This window comes from Serinus canaria, chromosome 4 (genome assembly GCF_022539315.1).
Source record: "Serinus canaria isolate serCan28SL12 chromosome 4, serCan2020, whole genome shotgun sequence".
Taxonomy (NCBI): domain Eukaryota; kingdom Metazoa; phylum Chordata; class Aves; order Passeriformes; family Fringillidae; genus Serinus; species Serinus canaria.
In genome coordinates, this window is record NC_066317.1 from 10,182,219 (window position 1) to 10,207,595 (window position 25,377).

General features: G+C 39.8%; 1 protein-coding gene across 1 annotated transcript; it reads right to left on the minus strand.

Moving 5' to 3' along the window:
- Positions 1-372: 372 nt before the first annotated feature.
- MGARP (mitochondria localized glutamic acid rich protein) lies at positions 373-24,810 on the minus strand. The gene is made up of 6 exons (XM_030239215.2): positions 24,689-24,810; positions 23,118-23,221; positions 21,976-22,078; positions 17,593-17,874; positions 3,761-3,809; positions 373-1,920 (listed from the first exon to the last, which is right to left on the minus strand). Exons 1-5 carry the CDS (start codon positions 24,771-24,773, stop codon positions 3,763-3,765), a joined length of 621 nt encoding a protein of 206 aa, XP_030095075.1. The 5' UTR covers positions 24,774-24,810; the 3' UTR covers positions 373-1,920; positions 3,761-3,762.
- Between the last annotated feature and the right edge of the window lie 567 nt (positions 24,811-25,377).

Here is a 25,377-nt window from a genome sequence, read left to right on the forward strand (position 1 = left end):
AAAAACCTAAACAAAACAAAAGCAAAAAATAGAGGGGCTCTGGCATAAAGCACATTTATGGGCTGTTTTGGGACTCTCACAATCTTTCGAAATTGAAAGAACAAAAAGCTTTGGAAACCATAGTTTGTGATTCAATCATTCAAGCAACTGTTCCAGAGGGCTAACATATTTTGCCATGCACCAGAGCAGTTCCAGAGATAAAGAGCTATTCAGAAAAGCTGACCATATCAGAAACCCTACTGTTAGATGCAGTTTAAACAGCTTCTTTTACTAGGAATTAGTGAAAATGAAGAAATAGAACATTTAAATGCATACATCCATCAAAGCATTTTTAATCTACAAAATAAATATAGACTCTTATCCAATAAAATATCAGTCTAAGATTTTTATTCCAGTAGCTTGGTCTACAGAAATTGCTTTTAATCACAGAGGCTTTATCCTTTAAGCAGAAGGCTGTGGTTTGTCTTCTTGAAGCTCAGGAGCCAGCTTTTGCCTCTGCATTATTCCAGTTATTCCTAAGTAGGTCCAGGAGCAACAGGCTATATCTTTGTTGGAACACTACTATAATTTGCTTTATGATGGGGGAAGGAGCATGTGTTGCTTTGTGCCATGGGTAGGAATGTCACAATGCTGTTGTTTCTCTTTGAACATTTTCCAAACTTCTGCTGGAAGAGAAAGGAGTCAGACACACTTTATGAAACACACTTTCTATATAAATAGTACATAATATACCTTATTTGGCTCTGGTTCAGAACCATTGCCACTCTGTGATGGCTGCAGTGGGGTCTCAGTCTTAGACGCATGCTCGAGCACGTAGCACAATGGAGGGTTGGGAGCGCAGTGGCATCCAAACCTGTTATTCATAATAAATCTATTTTTTATGAAGCTAATACTGAGAAAAAAAGCTTGTTTAGCTATTTGGGTCTTTCTTAGTCCCTAAGAATGCCTGTCCATTTGAACACCTGTTGCATGGCCCTCCACAGGGATTTTGCTCTCTGTGTGCAAGTGCTTAGAGCCAGGCTTTGCCATGGCCTAAAGGGCTTGTGATTTGTACCAGCCTGAAAGTTTATACCAAACTTTTGTGTTGTTACACTACCACTACATGCCACTGCCAAGACAGAGCAACACAGAAAGAGCACAGCAAGCTGAATTAGATTTGGGAGGAGCAGAGCCCAGCACACCCAAGGCAGGAGCCAGCCACCACTTCGATACATGATAACACCAACCAGTGCTATTTTGATTGTCAGGCTATAAAGTACCTACACTTTATAGCAAACAGGGTTTTTTTCCCAAAGCAGGAGCCTTAAAATGTTTACTCCTGGATGTTAATGTGCAAGGATTGGTAGCATCTGAAATGTTTATTTTTCAGGGGTGAAATTAGGTCACATGCAGCCAGGTGTCCTAGGCTTACAATCACAAATCCAAACTCAGGAGCAAACACATTGTTATTTTCCCTGTGATCCAATTTAAAAATGCTAACAATTACTTTTATAATATTTTGTCTTGATTTTAAAACCTTTTGCTTACATTTTAGCACGGAATGTTACAAATGTATAACTATGCACAGCAGTTTGGACCAAAAGTAAGAAATCAATGTACATATCAGGACAACAAGGACATAGAAAGAGTTCATCTGGCATCATACTGCTTCTCTTAGCACATGTATTCAGGACATGCTGAGTGGCTTGACTGGATGCTACTTTCTACAGCTGAGCTGTTAGTCACAGAAGCGTTTCACTAGGCAATGCAATTCATCTCTTGCAGCACTGAGTACTGGCCATAATGACCAATGTGTGGTAGGACAAACTGCACAGGTTTTTTTATGTCTTCAAGGAAGAGTATGAGGTTTCACACAGGAATCAGCTGGTTGATTGCCACAAATATTTGCATTAAACTTTCCAAAGGCGTCCACACTGTTAACTGGGGAAAAAGAAAAAAAAAATCTAATTTAGAGGAAACAACAATAAATGATGTTTAGCAACAGACACCATTCAGCAGGTCATCTTTGCAAACATTGAAAGCACACTGTGAATTTGACTGGAGGTTACCAGTTAAGTGAATTACAGAGTATACACTGCACTGCTGTATAAATCATGCTGATCTGATGGCTTATGGAAACTTGCTCTGTTGCCATCACCAAAGCCCAGTTTCAATGAATCCCTCGTGTTCATCCACATTGCTCAGGCATAAATGAATTCCCCTGCATGCTGGACTTCCACAAATAGTTGCATTCTTAACTTTAAGCACAAGGTAAACCAATTGCATTTGCTGAGATTATTGATACAAGTAGTTCCATAGCAGCAGTTTGGGCCCAAGAGCCACACTCAGTAGAATGGCTGAACATCTTTACTCAGGCCTGCCCTGAGCATCAGCTTAGGGCTTTATCTGAAGATTTAATCCACTACTACTTCCTCCATTCCTTCACCAAATAATCAGTAATTTTTTAAAAAAAGTTCACTAGATAGTGATTTGATTCTCACATCAACATTCTTTTCATTTCGTTTTCTTTGCCTTGAATTCCTTAGAAAGTATATTGTGTTTTAATGCAAAGTCAGAGTTAAGCTTCATACTCCAAAGTGTTCACAATCAAAAAAAAAAAAAAAAAAAGGAAGAAAGAATTATTTCCTGACTGGGAATGCAGTGTGGTTTTACATTTGTAAATTGGACAAAAAACAGCCAGTAATCTTCCAGCACCAAATAGTAAAATATTTCATAAATCATTTTCCCCCTGCCAACAAGATCAAATTGAAACTTAGTAAGAGGCCCTTTTTTAAACTCGTGTTGCTATACTCATAATAAGTATTTTTTTTTTCTGTCAAAAAGAGTCCAAGCAGTTTAAGCAGAATTAAGTGAACCTCTACACTAGTAGGAGATTAATCTATTTTTTGACCTATTTTCAATTTGTTACATCAAAGATGTTTCCTACAGCTTGCCTTCTCTGCCACCCCCACCCTTTTCAGTTACCATCTTTGCCTTCATTAATTGAGTTGGCTATAGAGGGTATTTGTTGTCTAAATCAAAACACAGCAACAATTTTTAGGATTGTCAGATGTTCACAAGGAAAAAAAAGATTCCTAACTCAATTGCCTTGTCTATACATAGCATTTATATGTACCAGAGCAGAAAGAATTTCTTGGTTATTTGGTTTTCTGATGTGGTACCCTCAGGCACCCTTAGCTTTCAATTTCAGCAAAACTAAAAACCTTAAGAGGCACATGCTTGCAACTTTTCTGACAATAAAATAATAAATAAAGTCACATGAGAAAGATACTAGCAAAAAGGAAATATTATATTCAGTATTTTTCATTAGCACAAATTGAAAGTGCAGAGAGACTAATATTGAAAAAATTTATTTAAAATAAAACAGTCCAGGGGGCTATTGCTTTATTGTATAGAACAATAATCCAGAAGTCCTGTAGACACATATAATTTAAACCAAACATCCAAAGAACATTTTTTGCTTGGAAGAAAGCTACAACTCTCAGGTCTTTATCCAGTTTGCATGGGATTAAGATAAAGCTATAAATAAATACACACTGTGACAATTTATATAGGATTTGCTCCATAGCCTCTTAAAGACGCTGGCAGTGGTTCCCAAAAAAACAAGAAATACTTCAATAAAATTCTTTTTTGTTGAGAGCAGAAATACAAATTCACCATAACAGTGCATGTGCATTTACCACATGCTGCAATTGCCACTAACTAAGAACAAAATATAGGTGAAAAGCAGAAAACCACATGCTGCAACTGTACTGTGTACCTTTAGGGCTCTTTAGCAACTTCTTCAGTTGTCTTCTCCTCCTCAGAAACTGAAAATGGAGACAAAACACCAATGAGAAACACTGGAAATTATTTATTCAATGACAAATAGTCAAGTAAGTTGTTTCTCTTAGTCCAAAGGATCCTTGGACTAAGGGATAGAATTTACAAAGCTGTATTAGGTATGCAGGCATTTTTCCTTTTAGCTTTTCAATTCTAATTTTAAAAGAGTTTAGAGTCCAAACTTCTAAACTCCTGCTTAAAATCTCCACAGTGATGATTTAAACACACATTTTTCTTTGCATTCAATTACATCATTCAACTTCAAAAGCAATATGAGATTGTTTATAGTTGCATCAAAGCACTTCAAGCTTTATTCATACCACATGTGCTATATTTTTCTTTACACTAATGCAATTTAGGAAAATTCTGTCTTTCAAATCAAGATAGATGTTGAAAAGATGTGTTCTATGCAGCATAAGGAAAATTTTTTGTTCTTAGTGAAGTTCACATCCAGCCACTTTCTGAGCAGGGCACTGAGCTCATCACACTGCCACAATCAAATTTAGCACCCTACTCCTACTGCACCACAGATAATTTGAAAATTAGATTTTCTGCTAACACTGTGATGCCAAACACAGCCATCATGGGCAGCCACGCAGCATCACTTGAGTTCTGCATGCTCTTGCAGCTGGTTCAGTGCACACAGACACAAACATTTCAGACCCAGCTGGACTCTTGCACCCCCTGAAGTTCACCACAACTCCTCAGCATCATTGTCCTGGCTCTTTGAGTCTGTCAGAAATCTCTTGAGCTGCTCAGGCTACTCCTTCCTTGTCACTAAGTTTTCCTTATGGGCAGAAGAAGGTGCAACACCCATGACTTTACTTAAAAGATACTTGTCTTCTCTTTCCATTCACCATCATAAATGAGGGCAAGCAACCCAGGCTCACAAAACACGAAGAACCTGCCCAATATATGTGCTCAAAGTAGCTGAAGACAACAGGATCTATCAGATGATTAAATTTTATCATGCAAATAAAACTTTGCAAATGGAACTCCGGAGAAAGTCTGCCTCTTTCCAACCCTGAGGCAGAAGCCTTCAAACTGGAGCTGTTTCCATGTAGATAGACATAGGCAAATATTCTCTAATGTATATATTATCTCTTGCAGATACTGTTGCTTTGTTTTCTGATTTCTGTCAAATTCATACAACATTCCATCTACACTCCACATAACCTTGGAAAGACATCATGGGTAGTTTTAATGTAAAAATATTCTAGCATCAGGCTGAAGATTCAGGCTGCAGTTCAGGCTGCAATGGCCAACTAGCCATTTTTCAATACTCCTTTAAGCAGAAAGCAATCTGTGTGTCTAAAAAGCCTGTAACAGGTAATATTTAGTAGTAGGCAGTCTCTGTACAGATACACTCTGCAGGAAGACTGAACACATCACCCTGCAGTTGCATATTAAATTTTACTTGAGTAAATTCTCTCATACCCTGTTCTTCTAACCTTCCTGTCAGAGGTCTCCATCATCACACTCTTTAACTGCTCTGTAGGAAGTTTGTCTCTTTCTTCTTTCATCCTATACCAAGCTTCATGTCTATTAAACACAGTAAGTGAACAGCTTCTTTAGGAGTTCAATAAATGCAGCAAATAGGGGTTTTACAGAGCTAGCACCCCATACCTTTCCCCAAAAATCACCTTACAGCTAGTTAAATATAGCATATTCTGAACATCAATTATTTCACTTTACTTTTCAGAATGCTTTCTAAAAAGTAAAGTGAAATAATTGACTTTTTGAGGAAGCAACAGAAAAAGAAATGCTCAGGAATTGGTACTTTAGCCTTTATAGGGAAAAGTTTGCAATAAAAATAGTACATTTGAAATTTGGACCGTTAGATATTTTACAGCGAGCAATACTTGATGTGATGCCATATATCGCTATGGTAACAAGCTGCTAGGTTTCAGTTTGTAACATCAAACATTCAGCTTATATTACCAAAAGTTTTTTCTCTGGCTGATAGTATTTGATAGTATTTAATCTTTTTTTTTTTTTTCCTTGTAAGTGCTTTAATTTCTTTTGCACTAAGAAGAGTAGATCAGTAGACAACCATGGTCTTTTCTGCTTTTTAACAAAACTTCATTTCCTATGGATGGGAATTGAGTTTATTTGTCTCCTACATGAATACCTGCCTTAAAACCAAATATTAACCACTTGTTCTGAAAAAAATGTCTCTGGTCTCAATTATTCCTTATGGCTAACAGAAAGGCAATCTAATGCAAAAAAATATTGATTCCTCCCAAGGTGTTCATTCATGTCTCTGTGGAGTAGCTGTCACTGCCTAAAATACAAAGGGTCTTGTGGCAGGCATTGCATTTTGAAAACCTGCGTCTGTAGTGTCTTTCCCATCCATTCCTTGAGCACATGTGGCTGGAGCCCCCTTCCAGGTGCCACAGGTCTTGTGGAGAAGAGACATGGCAGTAGCTGGGGTGCCAATGCGCACGCTCATGGCAGCTTGCCCTGGGTCACTCTCAGGCCTTATCTCTAGCAAAGTCTCAGACTGGCTGATGAAGATCATCTTGGCTCTTTGTCATATGGCATACTGTCCAAGTGTCTTCTGGTGTTTTGGATTAGGAAACAGCCTCCAGCCTCCTGATGGCTACCCTGAGCATTCATTTGACACCAGCACAAATCTCAGCCTGGTTTTGGGAGTTTTGGACATGTCTTGGAACAAACGCTCTCTATTCCATTCACAAGGCCAACATTTTCTCTGTCCAAGGGAATTGCTACCATCCCAGGGCAAAGCCCTGGCATGAATGATGCCCTGGCAAACTGAGAACGAACCCCCTGCCTATCTCAGATTTGAGACTGTCACGTGGGGTCTTTCTGCATAAGGAACATCAGACACACTGCCTGAGGCCTCGCATCCTCCCCTACTGATCAGCTGGTGGCACAAAGTGTGACATAGTTTAGGCATTTCTCCTTTGTGTTTCCCTGTTTCCCAGTGCTATTCACACCCTCTTTCTCTCTCACTTTTTTTTTTTAATCTGCATGCATTTCATATTTTTTCAATCCAGTTTAATCTCTTGCAATTGCTCCATGTAAAATCCTGCAATAACACCCTATTTCGTACAAGATACTTTAATCTCTGCCTGGCACAATGGTGACTCATTTTCCATAATCCTTGGATGAAGGATTTTCTGTCTGTTCAATTATTGTTAATAAGCCTGTCATGAACTCTGCAGCAAATAATGGATGTAACTAAGATCACGCCTAACTTTTGTTAGTTCAAATACTAAAATATTAAGCTTCTTTATTTTTTTCAAAATGTCTGTAGAGGAGTTACAGCATCTTCACTTGGTTCTGTGTTTTTTCCTCAATGATTATTAGTTTGAAAATCTGAAATCCCTGCATTTCTTCATGAAATGATGATTATGATCTATTCGTCTATTTATGCCAGATTTCTTACAATCTCCACTGGCTGTAAGTGAACAAAATAATCTGAATTGTGCAACTGCTTCTCTGCAATGAGGACACGTGGTATTTAAAATTATGCTTTCCATTGAAGACCCAGCTGCTGTATTATCCTTATAGAACAATACCACTCCAGCTCTTTGACACTTTACCAAAACACCCACTTGCAGCATTCCTGCCAAATGGATCTTGGTCAAGGGATAATTCCATCCTGACCCATACAATTTAAAGCCTGCCAAAAATTATTTTGTTTCCCTTCATATTCACAAAAGTGGGGCTCATTGGGCTCTTTCTTAAATCTTTGGGGGAAACTTCCCCCTGCACTCACATATCCTTCATCAAAAGCACTGGAGTTAAATGGGTTGACAATTTTCCTGCTTCATTTGGTGTGCTGTGATTCCCCCCATCCTAGTAGGATCTATTACTCTACAGAATATACAGAATATTACTCTACAGTACGTATACTCCACAGTTTCATACAAGGTATTATATTGGCAGCAAAAAATCTCAGCCCCTGTGCATATATATTTTTTTTTTTTGAAAAGTTGATTTTTTTCCTTAATCTTTTTCACTGGTTATTTGTCAATTTTCAGTCTTCTCCTGGGATAAGTAGCTGCATCCCAGTATTGCTGGCAACAGACTTCTTCAATTTTGCCAGGCATTTATATATACTATTGCACTTACAGGTCTGAATTAGGACCTTAACTTTCTGTGATTTCAACAAAAGACAATATAAAAGAACTTAAAGCCTTAGAGAAATCAAACTAATCACATTTACAAACTGTAGTCATGGGGCTTTGCATATTGCATTAACAGCTGCTGCCAAAGCAGCCAGAAGGATTTGGACACACCGGGGATTTTGAGGACAAGCATCCCCAAGGTTAGTTGGAGCCACAACATACATGCACTACACAACCATCAGTGTATAACATCTGTGCAATATCCATTGCTGATGTCTAACAGGGAATCCCAGCCCAAATACTTCCTGGCACTCCCAGGAAGTCCTTAGCTCCTCTGCTTTAGGAGATAACCATTTGGAGAAGAAATGCATCCTCCCAAATTGCACTTGCAGGAACAGAACATGGCTGGGCAACATTACACATCCACCTAATGCAGTACCAAACCATTTCTGGCTTGAGTTGAATAAATACAGAACAGGAAATTGGATTTTACAGACAAAAGAAAATTGTGGATTTGTTCTGGAAGCTTGTGTTTAGTTGTTTTTGGTGGGTTTTTTTTTGTTTGCTTGATTGGTTTTTTAATAAGGGATCAGATTTAGGAAGCTCCAGTAGCTTATTAGCACAATATCCAACATTTCACCTAGAAATGTAATTTTTAGGAAACTATCCCTATCATTTCAGGGGAAAAAAACCCACCAAAAACTGCTTTCTATGTAAAGTAGTAATTCCTGCAGTCTTTAAAGACAATTTTTACAAGCACTGAACTTGCAGCCCTGAGAGTGAGTGCAGAACTATACACCTCTGCGCACTTAGAGTAGAAAGCAGTCCAAATACAGGGTGATTCTGCATGCTCGTGATGATCAGTTTGAATTGTGTGAATATTTGTGAGCTCAGCAGAACAGAGTGACAAGATAAGCAGGGACTTGTGTGCCCTGTGTGACTGACTCATCTCTGCTGCAGCTGATAGTAAAAAATAACACTCCCAGACTGACTTTCTCCTGATAACAATAAAGGAAACCCCATGCAGGTGCATTGATTTCCAGAATCCAGATCCTACTGCTTGCGTAGCCTCTTCCCCAAAAGCCCTCAAGCTTTTAAAACAAGCTTTCCAAGTTTCCTGGGGCAGTTTTATGCAGAAACTGCCTGGAGTTTTGCTGGAATGTAAAGCACTAGTGCAAAATTTGGCCAGCTCACACTGGCAATCATGTCCTACTACCTAGTAGAAAACAAGATATAAGATGACCTTGAAGCAAGGAGCTGGAAGAGATACAATCTAATTTGTATATTATATTTTTTAATCTTACTGGATTTTAAACTTCACCCTTGTATTTTTAAGTGGTTTTCTAAGTATGTTTTCCTGATTTACAACAGAGATTAAGAAGACAGCTGTTCCAGATTTTAAAATGAGAGCTATATTCAGTCTTTTCCTTGCTTGGGGAGAGGTGGGGATTCCTTCCAGCAGGACAGAAATTTTATAACAAGGTTATACAAGATAACCCCAGCCTTCTCAGGAGTACAGCCTGTATTTCTTCCCTTAGTTTTGCATTTCCTTACCAATACATTTAAAGTTAACATATTTTGATTCTAATCCTAATTCTTTGATTCATTTAAAAGTGATCTTTCCAGTTAGAAACAACAACAACAAAAAATTTAAACAGGCACTACTATCCTGCCATTTTAAAAGATATTTAAAAATACACTTTTCTGAGTGAATCACTTTACTTGAAGCAGTATCCTTCATATGATGAATTGTTTTTCTAGGCAGTCAGGATGAAGCTGGTAGCTGTAATGCCAAGCACCAGGTTCAATTACTTTAAAAATATTCCTTGCAGAAGAATTTGGTTTTATAAAACTAAAATAACACAAGTTAGCCAGCATCATACAAATGGAATCCACCTGGAGCACGCAAACCAAAGCTGGAATACAAAACAAGGCTTTGATATTTCAAGCTGCCTATAACATAACCAAAGGTGGGCAGGGAGGAGGGGGAAAGACAAATTTAATTGTGAAATTAGAAACAGTATTTTGTTTACAGTCTTTTAGAGACCATCTTACATTAGAGTGTGATGCTTTTGTTTACAGAAAGCTTCCTGAGTCAGGTCCATTGAAGTTATCTGGATGTCCCCTGAAATGTTAAGATAAGCAGAGCAGAGTGTTTCTGGTTCATTTTCATAGTTTAAAGACCTGCTAATGGAAAACTGGCAGTGGAGTAGAATTGACTTTTAAAAAGTCAAATTCTGTCACATTGGAAAATTCAAGAATTTGTTTGAGAAAACCTGCAAAATAGAGCACAAGAAGCAGGGGTACTTGGCTCACTCAGGTCTAATCCAGGGGAGAAGACAGCAGTAGCAGCAAGAAACTGTAATTCCCTTTAAGAGCAACTTCACATATTTTGGTTCCATCAGCCTTAGGGAAAATGGAAAGGGAAATTGTTCCAACTCCTGAGGTGGTGATGACAGCTAAGGTTCCCTTCCATGCTGTCCTGGGTTGTAAAATATGGGTGTATTCTATTTGCTATCTGTTAGAGGTGGGGCAGTTACCCTCTGTTAACTGGGCACTTTGCTTTATCTCTTCCACAACCCATCCTCCCTCCAGGAAATACCTTCTGTTAGTGGGCCTGCATGGCTGATAAAATTCCATCAGCCATTGTGAGATGCTCCACCCATGGGGAGGAGTCAAGCATTCCTACCTGGATATAATCTGAGATTTGGAACACCACAGGCAGCCTTTTCCCACTACATTCTCAGAGGAGCAGCTTTCTTTTCCTCTGGATTCCCAGAGGAAGATCAGGCCCATCTACACCACCACTGGATCTTCAGAGGAAAACTCCACCCTTCTACAGGATCACTGCTCCAACAGAACCAGACCTGTCACTGCAGGAGGGCTGCAGCCACCATTTAATGGGACTGCTACCAACACCCTGACCCACAGGGTGTCAGGTCGTGTTCTGACTCTGTCAGTGACTTTCTTGTAGTATTGCATTTGTGTTTTAATTTTCCTACTCCCATATATTTGCCTAAGAGCCTTTTAGTTTCAAAATTATAATAATTTGGAGGGAGGGGGTTTACATTTTCCATTTCAAGAGAGGCTCCTGCCTTCCTTAGCAGACACCTGTCTTTTCAAACCAAGACACATGCTTTCACCAGAAGCCACCTGTCACCCAGGAATGGCTGGCTTGGGTTCCACACTTTCTCCTTCTATTCATGGGGGCTTAAACCACATCAATAGGAATAGGAGGAAATAATAATCACTGAGGCAATTTGAGACAACACAGGCAAGGCTATGCAGCTGTCCCTGTAACAAGACCAAGTGCTTCAGGTGCCATCGGCCAGGAAGATCCAGGGAACTCAGCATAGAGGGCTTGCAGATGGCCACTAGGAACATCCCATCACCAGGAATGTCTCTCAGGACTATATGAAATTTTCACTCTCTCTGGTATTTTATTCAGTGAACATTTAGGATTCCAACCAGCTAGAGCAAGTTACTCAACTTACTGCTTGGGAAGGAAAAACACTTTATGCCTACCTTGGCCTTAAAAGGGAGAAAAAGGTCCCTGTGTTTGACCACAGACTAATGCCTCTCTACAACACTGGGAAATCAGCACTTGAGCTCCACACAGGAAAAAATAAACTTTTTAGTTTCAAACAGAGTCAAGGAAAGAACAATTACTTAGAAAAGCACTGATTATTTTTCAGTCTGATTGTTCCTACCCTTGAATGCACAGGATAGGAACTAGTGGCTGGCAGCTGCTGACCTGTTTGTGGAACCACCGTGGCCTGATCGTGCTGTTACTCAGACACAACATGAAGGTGGCCTCAACCCCAGCCCTCCCTCACTAAGAGCCCATGGACATCAGGAGTTTAGTCCCCCTGGCATTCCAGCTGTTCCATAGGATGAACACAAATCAAAGGCTCAGAGCCCAAGGTCTTTGGGAAACTGATGAGCAAAGGAAAGCTGGGATTTCTAATAAACCTGCCACTACACATATATGACATCTTTTCCTTTTTGCAAGCCATCCCCAGGCAATCCAGATAAATATCCATGAGGTCCAGCTGAGAGCCTAAGCCATGGCATTATGAAGCCCATTATTAAGAATAAAAATTTTCATCACTCCATACAGAACGAGAAACATGTCAATGAGCCAAGCACATCACAGGTTGTTTATGTCTGATGTGGGTCACTAGTTCCCAAGAAAAGCCTCGTTAGTTCATACTAATGACCAGAAGATTCCCTTGAAGAGAGTTTATTCTACAGTCAATGATTAGAAAAAGATTCAGAGATGCCTATAATGGTCACAATAAAAGCATAACAGCGCATGTCACATTAATCCAGAATAGTTTATAATACCTCATAAATTTTATATTCTGTAGCATGGAATTGTAGCAATGAGAAGCAACTCACCTTGTTTGTCTGTGTTTTGTTTGTTTATTTTAAACATGGAACAATCTTTAGTTACTGATTAGAATGGATCACAAGGAAAACTAACACAAGTTAATATAAACTGTGTGTATCAAAAACAACCTAATAATTTGATGTATTAAATCCTCTGGGAGTTCTAAAACCACTTCTAATTAAGACATTTTCTTTAACATTCCTCATACAAAGTAATGCATCAAGTTTTATCCACTTTATCCACTGTTTTTAAAGAAGCAAAGTTGTTTTGTGAAAAGGATGTTTTTCGCTGCTATAGGAAACATTGCCCAAAAATTAACTTAAATCCCCATCGTTCCCATTCTGGTTTGAACTGCCACCACTGGAAAACAGCAAGGGTGCCTGTTGCCATCTTTTCTCTAAAGTAGGAAACTAACAGTATTATTGTGGTTGTTGTATTTACAGGAAAATTTCAAACACAGATATTACTATGTACAGTAAATTAAATGCTAATAGATTTTGTTGTACAAAGTGAGTTGTTGCTTTCCAATTTGAGAAATATATATTTAATATATATATTTCCATATGTGTAGTAATTTTAAGAGTTTTTTTAAGTCTTGACAATGAGCTATTAATATTAGTAAAAGGAATACATCTGTTTTCTCATTAATAGTGACATTCCTTTAGGCATTATTATTCACTGTATGTCCTTCTGCCATTTTTGAGAAGCTGCCTGCCCCCTTGTTCTAGAATAGACAAATAGGAAGACAGTTATTTTAGTCAGTTCTAGTCAGTTTTAGTCAGTTTGTTTGTACTCAGCTGGGAACTTCTAGGGTTTTTTCCATTTTACCAAAATCTTCCTCCCTAGCCCAGTGCATGCTGTAAAATTCTTTTTGGCTAAGCTGATCAAATCTGAACAGACTCTCCAGGGACCAGCTGGGGTCTTCAACTCTCAACTCCTGAGTGCTCTTCAATGCTCACAACTTTTACTGAATTTCTTTCTTCCAACAGAGATTTTCCAGATATGTTATGATGACTCATCTAAAACTCAGTTTTATGAAGGAAAAACAGGAGGAAGCAGAAGAGACCAGTGGCCAGTGTATGGCAATCAGATAAGTGCAGCAGTCCAAGAGACACATAAAACCAAGTGATCAATGTGAAACAGAACTACCCAACAGAAGTTCCAGATACAGATATTTCCCCCGTAGGATAATATTTACATAATTCAACTTTCTAGGGCCTAATTTAATTAGATCAGTCTATCATGATCAGTACAGAGAAAAAAGTCCTCATTCCTCCATCTCACACAAACAGATGCCTAGAATGGTGTGTCTGTTCTACTGAGCAATGGCATTCTGAAAGCCTCTGAAGAAGTATGAGCAATTGCAAATCACTCTGAGGACTCTTCAGTAGCTTTTTAAGTGCTAACAGTGTCAGCACACACAGAATTTGGTAGAGTACCAAGCCAAGCCAGTGTGCACTGATTACATCAGGTGCTTTTGTCTGCTTGGCACCACTGTCTGATAGGGTCAGCAAAAGTCCTGTCCCGAAAGCAGCAGCTCCTGTCCAGAGCAGCCTCCATTTGTTTCTCTAGGCTGCAGACAACTGCCATTGCAGTGTGTTTGAGGCTTAGCATGGAAAACACTGGCACATTCACACACTAATCCTTCCCAAACCCTGTCACTCACTCAAATGAGTGATTGAGTCTTGGAAATAACAAACAGAGAAGAGACCATGCCCTTCAATACTTTAAAGATTGGGAAAAAACCCTATGCTAGAGAAGTCAGGAAGAAGTCTGGAAAAGCACAGTTTGGGGCTAATTGCTTCTCTTATTTCAGTTGATAAAGCCAAGACCTCAAGCCTCAATACCAGAGTTGGAGAAGAGTTTATGGCGGCAACCCAAACACCAGAAGTCACGGATGAAACAACCTTGCCTAATCCAAACAGCAGTTTGCCAATCAGTTTGTGAATTTTACATTTTGTTGCTCTGAAGAAAAATTTAATTTATGGTCCTAGACACAGAGTACACTAGAAGGAGAACAACAGGAATTTAACCAGCAACAGGCAGTAACCAAGAGTGACAGCTCAAGCAATAAAAAAGTAGAGAGAATTAGAATTTAGAGGAAGTTAAATCTTTGGGAACAGAGTAACATAGTTTAGTACTTATTTTGGTAACAATATTTCACAGAATTCCAGATTGGAATTGTGGATTGTAAATTGCTTAACTTGGGGCAAGGAGAACATTTCAGGCAGGTACAATTCTTAACTGCCTGAAATGGAAATTATCCTGATTAAGTATTAAGAATCCACCTCCAAGGCTGGGTTGTTTTTTGTTTGTTTGGGGTTTTTTTGGAATCTGTTTTGGTTTAGGTGGGGTTTTTTTTGCACATGTAAAATTATACATTTATATTATCTGTATACAGGAGCTGGAGACAAGCATCCCTTCACAGCTTGCACTTCCAGACATTAGAGAAAGCTTTATAGACTAAAAGAAACAATGGCACTTGAAAAAGCAGAGGTTCACTGGTAACAATAAAAATACTTACACCTTCATCTGCAGAAGTAACACCAAGTTGCCAAGAAAAGTAGTTAAAGTTATTTAAATACATACTTCTCTACCTCAGTACAAGTGGAGCTATGCTATTTTTTTTCCTCTAAATGGAGATAATATGAATGATAAAGATGGTTAAATCCAAAACTGAAAGTTACATCCAGAAGGATTTTAATTAGAATTTTTTTAAGCACAATAGCTGTTGGCTGCAGGTAGACACTGAACAAAGTGGTAGAGAGAAAGCAGAGAACTTTTGAAACAAACCCTCATCTTCTTGTGAGCATGATGCCAATGGAAACTTGTTCTTATGTAGCTTAGAGGAAAGGGATGTTGGTTTAGGCCTGTGTGCCAGACCATGTGCTGCTGGTGGCCTTCCTTCCATGGTCAGGAACTCCTGGGAAGAACTGCTCTGGGGGCCCTGCTGCTCTTCTGCAGGCAGGACCAGGACGAGGGAGCAGGGAGTGCTAAGGTGACCTGGAGCAGGAGCCTGTCCAGCCTCCTAGGCCAGGACTTGGGTTACACTGGATGTAACCTCATGTGAACCATGGGGAGGTCCCCAGGGGTCACCACCCTGGTCACACCTGTCACCAGCAGTTGTTCACAGCAATCTGCACTGAGGTCCAGTGGCACAGGAAGCTATACTCAGGAGCAAGTTATAACATCCCAGGAGCACCCAAGAGATCAGGCAAGGAAAACTCTCCTTTGCTTCAATTTCTTGACAATTTTGCATCCCAAAAGTTTGTTTCTGCTAGCTTTACCACCCAGCCAAGAATAACCACTGCAGCAAGGTTTGGTAGAGGGCACCTAGGATGACCCTCAGGCTCCCTTACAACTTTCAGCATAACAGAAGTCAAGTTCTAGTGCTGTTTTTCTCAGTAAGTATGTTGCCAGAGATACAAAATCTTAGTAATCAGTAATTTCTAAACAGCTGCTTCACTTCCAGAAAATACCATCAGGAACTAAAAATTAAAAGCCATATTTCTTCTCATCAAATCATGATCACTAAGTACATGATGTCAACATGTCCAGAATGAGATCCTCAGGCTTAATCACAGAATCACCATAGAGTGATTTGGGTTGGAAGGGACCTTAAAGACCATCTCGTTTGAGCCATCTGCCATGGGCAGGGACACCTTCCACTAAGTCCCATGCAACCTGGCCTTGAACACTTCCAAGAATGGTGCATCCACAGCTGCTCTGAGAAACCATTCCAATGCCTCACCACCTTCACAAGAAAGACTTTATTCCTAATATCTAATCAATTCATGTACCATGTTCCTCAGGGAAGATCCTAGCTTCCCTTTCTCAGGGAAGAGCCTCTTCAGTAAAATGGCAGAAATATTTACCATACAGAAGATCCTACCTTATCCAACAATGAACAGTTATTCGTAAATAAGCATTGTCATAGAAATACACAATCACTTCCAGACACAAGCAAGTGCTTATGAAATTAAAGGGAAATTTTGCAATTGCTCTGCAGAGCAAGAAATGCTGCAATACATTTTTAAACATATCTCTTAATGGCTCTAATTCATCAAATTTAACATAAACAGACTACTTCCTTGCTAAATTAATTTCCATAGAAATGGAAATTTTTAGGGCTCTAGGTATTTTAACTACTACCTTATAAATATTTCTATATGTAAGCAGTAATAATCACAGCCAAAGTACTTACTTCTACTTTCTACAAACTGTATTACAGCAATCAGACTAAGTATTGTTTTAAATGTTATTTGTAATAGATGGTTTCAGAGACAAGCACAGGAACTAATCACATTTGAATTAAAATCACATTCATATATAGACCTTTCATAAAACTCAGCAATTAGAAGTGCTGCACTATTTCTCAAGTTTATTTGTTAAAAAGGCAATGAAGATGCCTCCATTCCTCACTGGAGTCACCAAGAAAAAAGCATTCCAAATCTGCTAACACCTTTGACAGTACTATGATAAACACCCATAGATTAGTGGTACTGATGGTACTGTGATAAACGCCCATAGTTTGATCTGTGTTTTAGACATATCCTCTCAAGACCAGTAATAAAAAGAAAATTTAAAAAAAACCCTTTAAAATCTGACAAATTAAATTCCAGTCCTGTATCTTGCCCATTTTATGGACAGTTTTGCATTTGTATTTTTGCAATTTTTTTAAAGCACAATAAACAAAAATATTTCAAACACCCTGACAGCTCAAAATAACAAATGTTTTGCCACTTACCAATTTCAGTGTTTAACAACAATTTGATGTTTTATTGTGTTGTGAAAATTTAGCCTAATGTATCCTTAAAACTGAGACAGCATTTTCTTTGCTGTGCAAGGTCCTCTTTAAGTTATATTGATAAAACAGATATAATCATTCAGTGTGAATATCTTTGGAATGGTTAGTGAACTTAAGTGTTTAGATTCCTCAACACACCCTTGAGAACTAGATCACTAAAACAACTGTTTAACTGATCACATTATAAGCTCACCTTATTATCTTAAGAAATAGTATGGGGTAGGGAAAAAAACATTTGACTCTACTTGTTTTAGACAGTAACTGGTGCCAGAGGCGGGATGCTTTCAGAGACACTGATTTAATAAACTTAATTACCTTATGTTCATGATATGTCAGTGTTAATGCCTGAATTAGTTTTCACTGCAGGACAAACTCCATTGGGAACACTGATGCTCATTCTTAATGCTCTGTAAGAGGCAGAGCTTTAGAACCCACAACACACACACACTCAAAAACTATATTCATAAGTTAACCTTGAACTGCAGCAGCTTCTGAATTAGCAGCAAGTTCCAAATTAGCAGCAGCTTCTGAGTTTGCAGCAGCTTCCTGCTGTGCTTCCTCCACAGCATGGGATTCCTCTGGAGCCAGTAAGTCATTCTCCCCTCCAGCTGCTGGGGATACCTCAGAAGTCTCATCCTGTGCTGTGGGTCCAGCCCTCTCATCCTGTGCTGCAGGTTCCACAGCAGCTGCTGCATCAGCTTCTTCCGTGGCCTTCTCTGCTCCAGTGACTTCATCCACCTCTTCTCCATCACCTTCTAAGGATTTATTCAATACAATAAAGAAAGTAAAATGCATGCATGCAACAAAAAATTCACCAACTACTTTTTATCATCATCCTCACTTAAATTTGAAGTGGGAAGCTAAGATTTGGGATCAGAATTAACAAAAAGATCAATTATTAATGCCCTCTATTGTCTAATGTGGCATCAAAAAACTATGTTTATAAAATGAGGAAACCATATTCTTAATTACTGAGTTTCAAAACATGTTTCAGTGTGATAAGAAAAGAAACTGTGGCTTAAAGCAAGTGTTGGGGGTGCAGTGAAGGATAAAAAAGGACATTGTCAAGTGTTGCTTCAAACAGCTCTGCTGAAAGGGCCAGTGATGGTACACACACAGGTGCCAGAGGGAGCATGACTCTGTGGAATTACCACGTGGGGAATAAGACATTTGGTCTTAAATAAGTAAGAAAATAACTTCTAATTTCAAGTGGTCAGAGTTCACTTTCCTAATGTATGACCATTTATGACTGACTTTTCTTTTTACAACTCACAACTCTCTTTTAAAGACTTGTTTACACCACTATGGGTCCAATTCCTTAAAACCTGAAAAACAGTGTTTCCCAGTCATGCATCACTTCAAATTCAGCTGAGACAAGTCATGAAAAACTAACAGCACAAAGCAACAGAGATGCTCAACCACCATGCAAACATGCACCAACATCAAGTTCACAAAGGAAAAGTTATACTGTTCATCACAAGTTCACCACTAGAAACTCACCATGCAAAAAAAAAAAAAAAATAAGGCCTGGAAATAAGTTTGTAACACAGTGTAAACTACATGAGAATTGAAACAAAAGAGCTTAAAGAGACATAAGAGTTTGTTTGATTCTTTTGTGTCTGTTTAAAAACTAAACAGATCAGTTTCACTTCTAGGTCTTCATATGCCAGTGCAAGCCTATAATTCAGTGTTCAGGTTTCGAGAAAAGTCCATTCATTGCTCAGTAAAAATCAAAACTTTGCACTATGCAACCTGGTCATGTCTCTTTAAGGAAACATTGTTTTAAAAAAACCCTTAATTCATTACACAAAGAACAGGTTAACAGCCAAGATCAGCATTCAGTACACTTTATTGGACAGTCAAATATGGAGTGCATTCATTCAGAACAGCCAGCTTCTCCATCTCAGAACTGCCTTCTACAAAGCAGATTCAGTAATAAGCTCGATATGGTTTGGCCTTGCAAACATAGGTAGTTCTTTAAAAGTCTCACACAAATGGAGTTTTACAATACAAAGTCATCCCAAGGTAGGCTGCAATGTACTCAATGGTAAACGATTGTCCTTTGTTTGTATTTAACTTCCTCAGGTTTGGAAAGAGATTTCCCTTGTGTCTGGAAAGTGTAAAAGCAGAGCATAGATTAGAAAGTCTGGAAAGTGCAACAGCAGAGTATAGATTAGAAAGATTGAATCAGCTTGCAATGAGTTAAAAAGAAAAGTCATAGCTAAAAAAGAAAGAAATCAGAAACAATCTTAAAGGACACAAACAACAAATGGAAGACAAAACTCACTAAATAAGCAAGGAGAACATCCTGCAGGCCAAACATCATTTTACGTTTGAAATGATGTCCCAGATTTTCTACTGCTACTTTGAGTCAGGCTTCTTCCAGGGGCGTTTTAAATCCCTCCCTTATTTTTAGAGTAGCTTTCAGTTTAAAAGAGCCACAGAAAATTTGCTATATCTTTCTAAATGTCTGTTATCATTAATTAAATTATCATTAAATATAATTTCAACCCTCTAATAAGCAAAGAACCCTAGTATGATTCTTTCTTTTGTTTTGACAGACTTGTTTGCTATGTACAATTCTCTGTAAAGGACATTTTGGGTTCAGGCATAAGGGGAGAATTTTCCCCCACATAAGAAATTACAAAAATCCTATCAAAAGAGTCTCTGATCAGCTGCTCTCCAGCATTAAGTTCTTCCACCTAGGAAGTTCTTTTACCAGAGGCAGCAAATATGCCATGAACATGCTGCTTGGCATACTGCTTTTCTATCCACCGCTTCATATGGTTACCAGCTCTGTTTTAGAGCTTATTTTAAGCTTGATTTAACATGCACCTAAAAAAATATCAGAATATTTTGAAAACAGAATTTTTAACTGCTCTTATCAGCAATGCTTACTGGGAAAAAGTATAAGAACTGACTCTAAAGAATGCACAGGGAAAGAAACTGCAATGGCACTTCTGGGAAAAGCAATACTATTCTAACACTCTGTGACAAGATAAACACAAAAATATGACTATGCAGGGAACAGGAGAAAAAGGGGAGGAAGAGGGGTGTTAACTCTTTTGAGAATGCACACAGAGGATTCTGTAGTAAAAGTAAGAACAGAACTGATGCTCATTCTTTATGTTCTGTTCTTTTGGGTGTACACAGCTGGGAATGAAGAAGGATTTTAAAAAGGAGCTGATTCAACAGTGGTTTTGAACTGTGAATTGGAATTAACTACTCAGAAGTCCAACTAAAAACTCTGGGTTGAGCATTTATTCAGAAGTCAAATATTGAAAATAATACAGGAAACAAGTTTCAGCTGTATTCCCTGAATGGCCTTAGAAACATTTTGGACTTCTTACTATCAATAAAAAGGGAGGCAACAATCTCTGCCACTGGTTGTGACATTTATGTGACTTATTAAGCAGCAGATGATGGGACGTCTGGAGAGTACCCAAGATCAGTTGCTGAGCACTCAGTGCTGGGGGTATTTCACTCTACCATGTGGATAGGCCAGGGCCAAAACTCAGTACCTTGCACCTTAGGAGAAAAGAGTCATCACTGGGAATATATTGGAAGGTTTGCTTAATGCTTCCCCATTCTCCCAACTATGGCAGTCAGAAAGTAACGAGGGTAATCCTCACTTCTGCCCTGAACAGCAGGAGCCCAGGTCCCTGGGAGAGATCTACTTTGGTCCTCATTACATTTTCTATTTTAGGGACAATGAAGGACTGCAAATTGTGGCTGGATTCTCAGCATTTATTTAAACAATTGAGTTTTAAAACTAAACTGCTTTCTTTTTTGGAAGCTAAGGTATTTTACTACTTTAAATCTTAAGGTCTGTAGTTTTAATGTTCTGAAACTAAAGCATGTGTTGTAGAAGTTCAAGGCTAACAACCTCTAAAGAAATAATTATAGAGGCAAACAATTTAAACCATGCTCTCACACGGAAGACAAAATTTAAACTCCAGATACTTTTTTCAAATGTATTCTTTGTGTGCATGCAAATATATTAAATCAATTCTTAGAAGTCAACAGTATAAAAAAAAGGAAGAACTTCAAGTGCTCTGGCTTCAATGCTTTATTTTTATAAATAACAACCAAAAAAAAATTTAAATATCCTTAAGAAATTTTCCTAATTGCTTTTCCTAGCAAGGCCATGCTTGCCAAAGTTCTACCTTTTACATTAATGCTAAATTAACATCAATTAACACTAATTGGTGTAGACAGGGACAACATTCCATTACAAGTATTTGAACTAACACAGTCTAATTATTCAAGCATGAAGAGCTAAGTAAGGATTTGCTATACATTTAGGTAATGCCTGCATTTCATCTAACCCCAAATTAGAAAAAACAAAATCAAAGTTGTAGGACAAAAAATTGATGCAAGTTAATTTTTTTTAATGTAGGTTTTTTTCCCCTATTGAATTGTATTTCCTGATGGCATGTGGCCTGAAGCCAACCTGTTGACTGAGAAAAGATATTATCTTCTCCCCCCCACTGAAAACAAAAGAACAAAATTGATTTTGACAGCATTATGTATTCAGTCAAGTTTCATTAAGCTTCCAGTAAATCAAATACCCATCATACAATTAATAGTATTCACACATCCACTCTTTCCATTCAAAGAGACTCCACAGGTGGATCAAAGACCAGATTAATGTCTGAGCATTAAGGCCACTACTAAAATTTGTGCAGCAGCAGCAGCTTTGTAACAGAACAATACTGTACAACCACCTCTGTCTTCAGTCCCACTCACACAGTTCAGACAAGGACGTGGACAGTGCTAAAGCCTGATTAGACAATTCAGAAATCTGTTCCAAATCCTCATGAACCCAGGGAACAAGAGAAAGGCGCTCAACTCACCCTTTCTTGACCAAGGATTGCTTTCCTGATCCTCGGCTCTCTCACGAAGAATATTTGTATTTTCAACAAACTTGCTGCGAGGTGAACTGACTACTCTGTAGGCCTGAAAGGGAATTATACCTGAATTTACAGCTACATCCCTACAAATTAACCAAACACAAAGAGGGGGGAAGGAGAGAAGGGATTTTAAGCAAGTGCTACTGCCCATCTTAAAATGCATATAAAATTTAAAAACTTAATAATCTCCTAAACTAATATGTTTATGTATTTCATATTTCTCCATTATTAGAAAGCAAATACAATATACCGTGCAGCTTTTGAAGTGCTGCAGTGTTTCAAGAATTGAAAATAGCATTTTAAAAGATAATTACATCAAGATTTCTGTTTTTCTAATGTGGTAAAAATGTGACAGGAAGAGACTATATTATTCATCCAGAAATGCAATCATACATGTTTGATGTTTTGAACAATAGCTACTTACCATTAAAGAGGATTACTTTGTGGGACAGGGAAATATACACCTCTCTGGAGTGCGCTAGGCACTATCTCAGATCTTGGGGGAGAGGGATAGAGGTAAGCTATAGAACGGAGGATTTAGGGATGTGAAGCACAGAATCAGATACATTTAAAAGCAGGGAAGAGAATGGTTACCGAAAAGCTTGACAAAACCAGATGCTTACAAGACTGTAACATGCTTTCTTGAAGTAACTAATGCTGTTATCTTCCTTTTTTGTGCCCAAATTAACAAGGTTTGCATCTTCCCCTTGCAGCTTCAGATTGCTTATTTCACATATGCCTTGCCCACTCTGAAACACTGCTAATGTTTCTGGTTGAAAGGACAAGGCAAGGGGTTAGAGACAGGTGCCTTACTCAATCTTTGGACACATTCATTTCACATATTTTAAAATATGCTTTCCCCTAAGAGTGACCCAGCACTACTTATCAAAGTAACAGTAAAACAGGCAAGCAATAAGCTTTCACCTTCACTAAATTCTCTTAAGCTGATTTCTAATTTAGGCTGCACTTATGCTACAATATCTGCATTCATTGATGGTTTGAATCTGGACCATACTCTAACCCAGAACACACCTTACACCGTGCCAGCTCAGAAAGCACAAACAGCTCCATCCCCAAACACTTACATAAAATAAACCACCAAAAGCAGCAACACCAGCAAGAAGATAGATCATCATGCTGTCTCTAGAAGAGCCTGGAACACTCCCAGATGACATCTGGCGAAGAGGCGCTACAAAAACCATTAGGTAAAGTGATGTAAAGTGCTGCTAAAATATGATCACAAAAAGAATTATGGAATCTGAACTCTGTATGGAAAAGGAGATTCAAAAAGCTTATAAAACAGATGCTGATACATATTGATGTATCCTATGACTGAGTAACACAGGGCGTGGTGCTCCATGGCTGAGCTCTTCTTAAGAGGTGTTTTTTTGTGAACTACGTTGTCTGCCATCAGCTTCCAAGTACTGCACACAGTCTATATAGACTAAGGAATGTTTTAAAAACAAACAAACAAACAAAAAAAAGAAATGCAAATTTGACTCCTGACTAAGGCAGGTAAAATAATTATCTGACCTTATTCCTTATGAGCAGCAGAAGTAACAAATTTTCTCTTCAGGGTAATAACAGGGAATTTTTTTTAAAAAGCTTTTTCATTTGAATTCATGTTCTTTCACTCAGACTGCTGACACTTTATCCATACCCTTCACCTCATGAATTGGTCAACAGGACAGAGAGATAGAACTACAGAGTTTTCTACCTGACTGGATACACATTAACAGCAGTACTACCCATTCATATGTTATAAACTGATTCTTACTACGGTCTTGGATTCATCTGTACACCTCAAAAAGAGAACCATGAAAAACACACGTAATTCTCTTGGTCAACAAAACTTTCTGCAGAATTTTGTGACTTGATCCCAGATGAGAAATGTCTCATTGAAAAAGCGCTCACGAAAAATAGAATGGCTCTGAGCATTGCAATTGACATCTGCAAAAATAGTCGCAATGTCAAAACATTACCATCGTGTGCTAGGTTATGTTTAGCATCATCTGTCTCATGACACAATTCTCAGACTCCTCTCCAACAGCCGGGCATCCTCATGGATTTGCATATATTTATATTTTCGTTCAGCAGCTGTGTGTCCTTAACCCTCCCCCCTCGGAGCAGCCAGCTATAGCAGGACAGTGATCAGCAAGCTGCCATCGCCCAACGCGGCTGGCAGATTTTTTTTTTTTTTTTTTGCCAGTGGTTACACAACCCCTGATGCGCCAAAAAACCATGGTTGTGGCGCACCGGGTCTGCTCCCGTTCCCTGCCGGGGCCAGCAGCCCTGCCGAGGCACCGCCGCTCCGGCTGCTCTACCGGGAGATTATGTACCCCACTATTTTAAAAGGAAGGGAAGGCAGCAGCAGCCACCGTTTTTCCATGGGGCGGGGGTAGGGGGTCCCGGGCTGGCTCGGCTGCCCAGCGGGTCGCTGCGAGGTCTGAAGCAGCCAGTGCCGGAACCCAGGATGACCGAACAGCCATGCCCGGCTGCCGCCCGCCCCCGCCGCACCTGTCCCGGCCCCACGTCGCCCCCGCCTGCGACCTGCGCGCATCCCCTCCGCCGCCACCACCCGGTCCGGCCCGGCCCGCGCCCCATCACGCCATCCCGGGACCGCTACCCGGCCCGGCTCCGCGGCGGCCCCGCGTACCACGCTGCTTGAGGCGGCTGGCGGCGGCAGGAGCCCTGCTCAGGCGGGCGGCCAGCGCCTGCGAGGCGGCCCGGCAGAGGGACATGGTGGCGGAGCAGCGGAGCAGAACGAAGCCGGCTCTCAGCTGCCCGTCGCGGCGGGGATGCGGCGGCAGACACCGGTCCCGCCTCGGGTGCCGCGGGGGCGGGCCGAGCCGCAGCCGCAGCCCCGCCCCGCGCACCTGGACGCCGCTCCCGGCCGCGGGGTGGCCCGGGGAGGGCGCGATGGGAGCAGAGCCCCGGCTGCGGCGGGAGGGTATGCGGCTTTTCGAGCGGAGTGCACATTGTGCAGGGCCGGGCGCTGCCGACACCGACCGGCCCCACGGCAAGTAAATGGTGTTCGGTACTGACCGCAACAACAGACCCGGAGTAATAGGGATGGCATTTACCAAGGAGAGGGAAGATAGGGAGGAACTACTGTTTTAATTAAAAAGGAATTTCTCCAAGTGAAAAAAAAAAAATTAGAAATCAACTAAATTCACGGCGAAGGTCACTCGCGTTAAGCAGGGTGCCAAAGGTGTTCGGCGTTGGCAGTGAGACCCTCGAAGTGAATCGCTGCTCTGGGATCATGTAGACTGTCACAGTGACAGGCGTCACCTGGTCAGACCTGTGCAGCTATCCTTGCCTACCTACACTGTTAGGTAGCAGCCC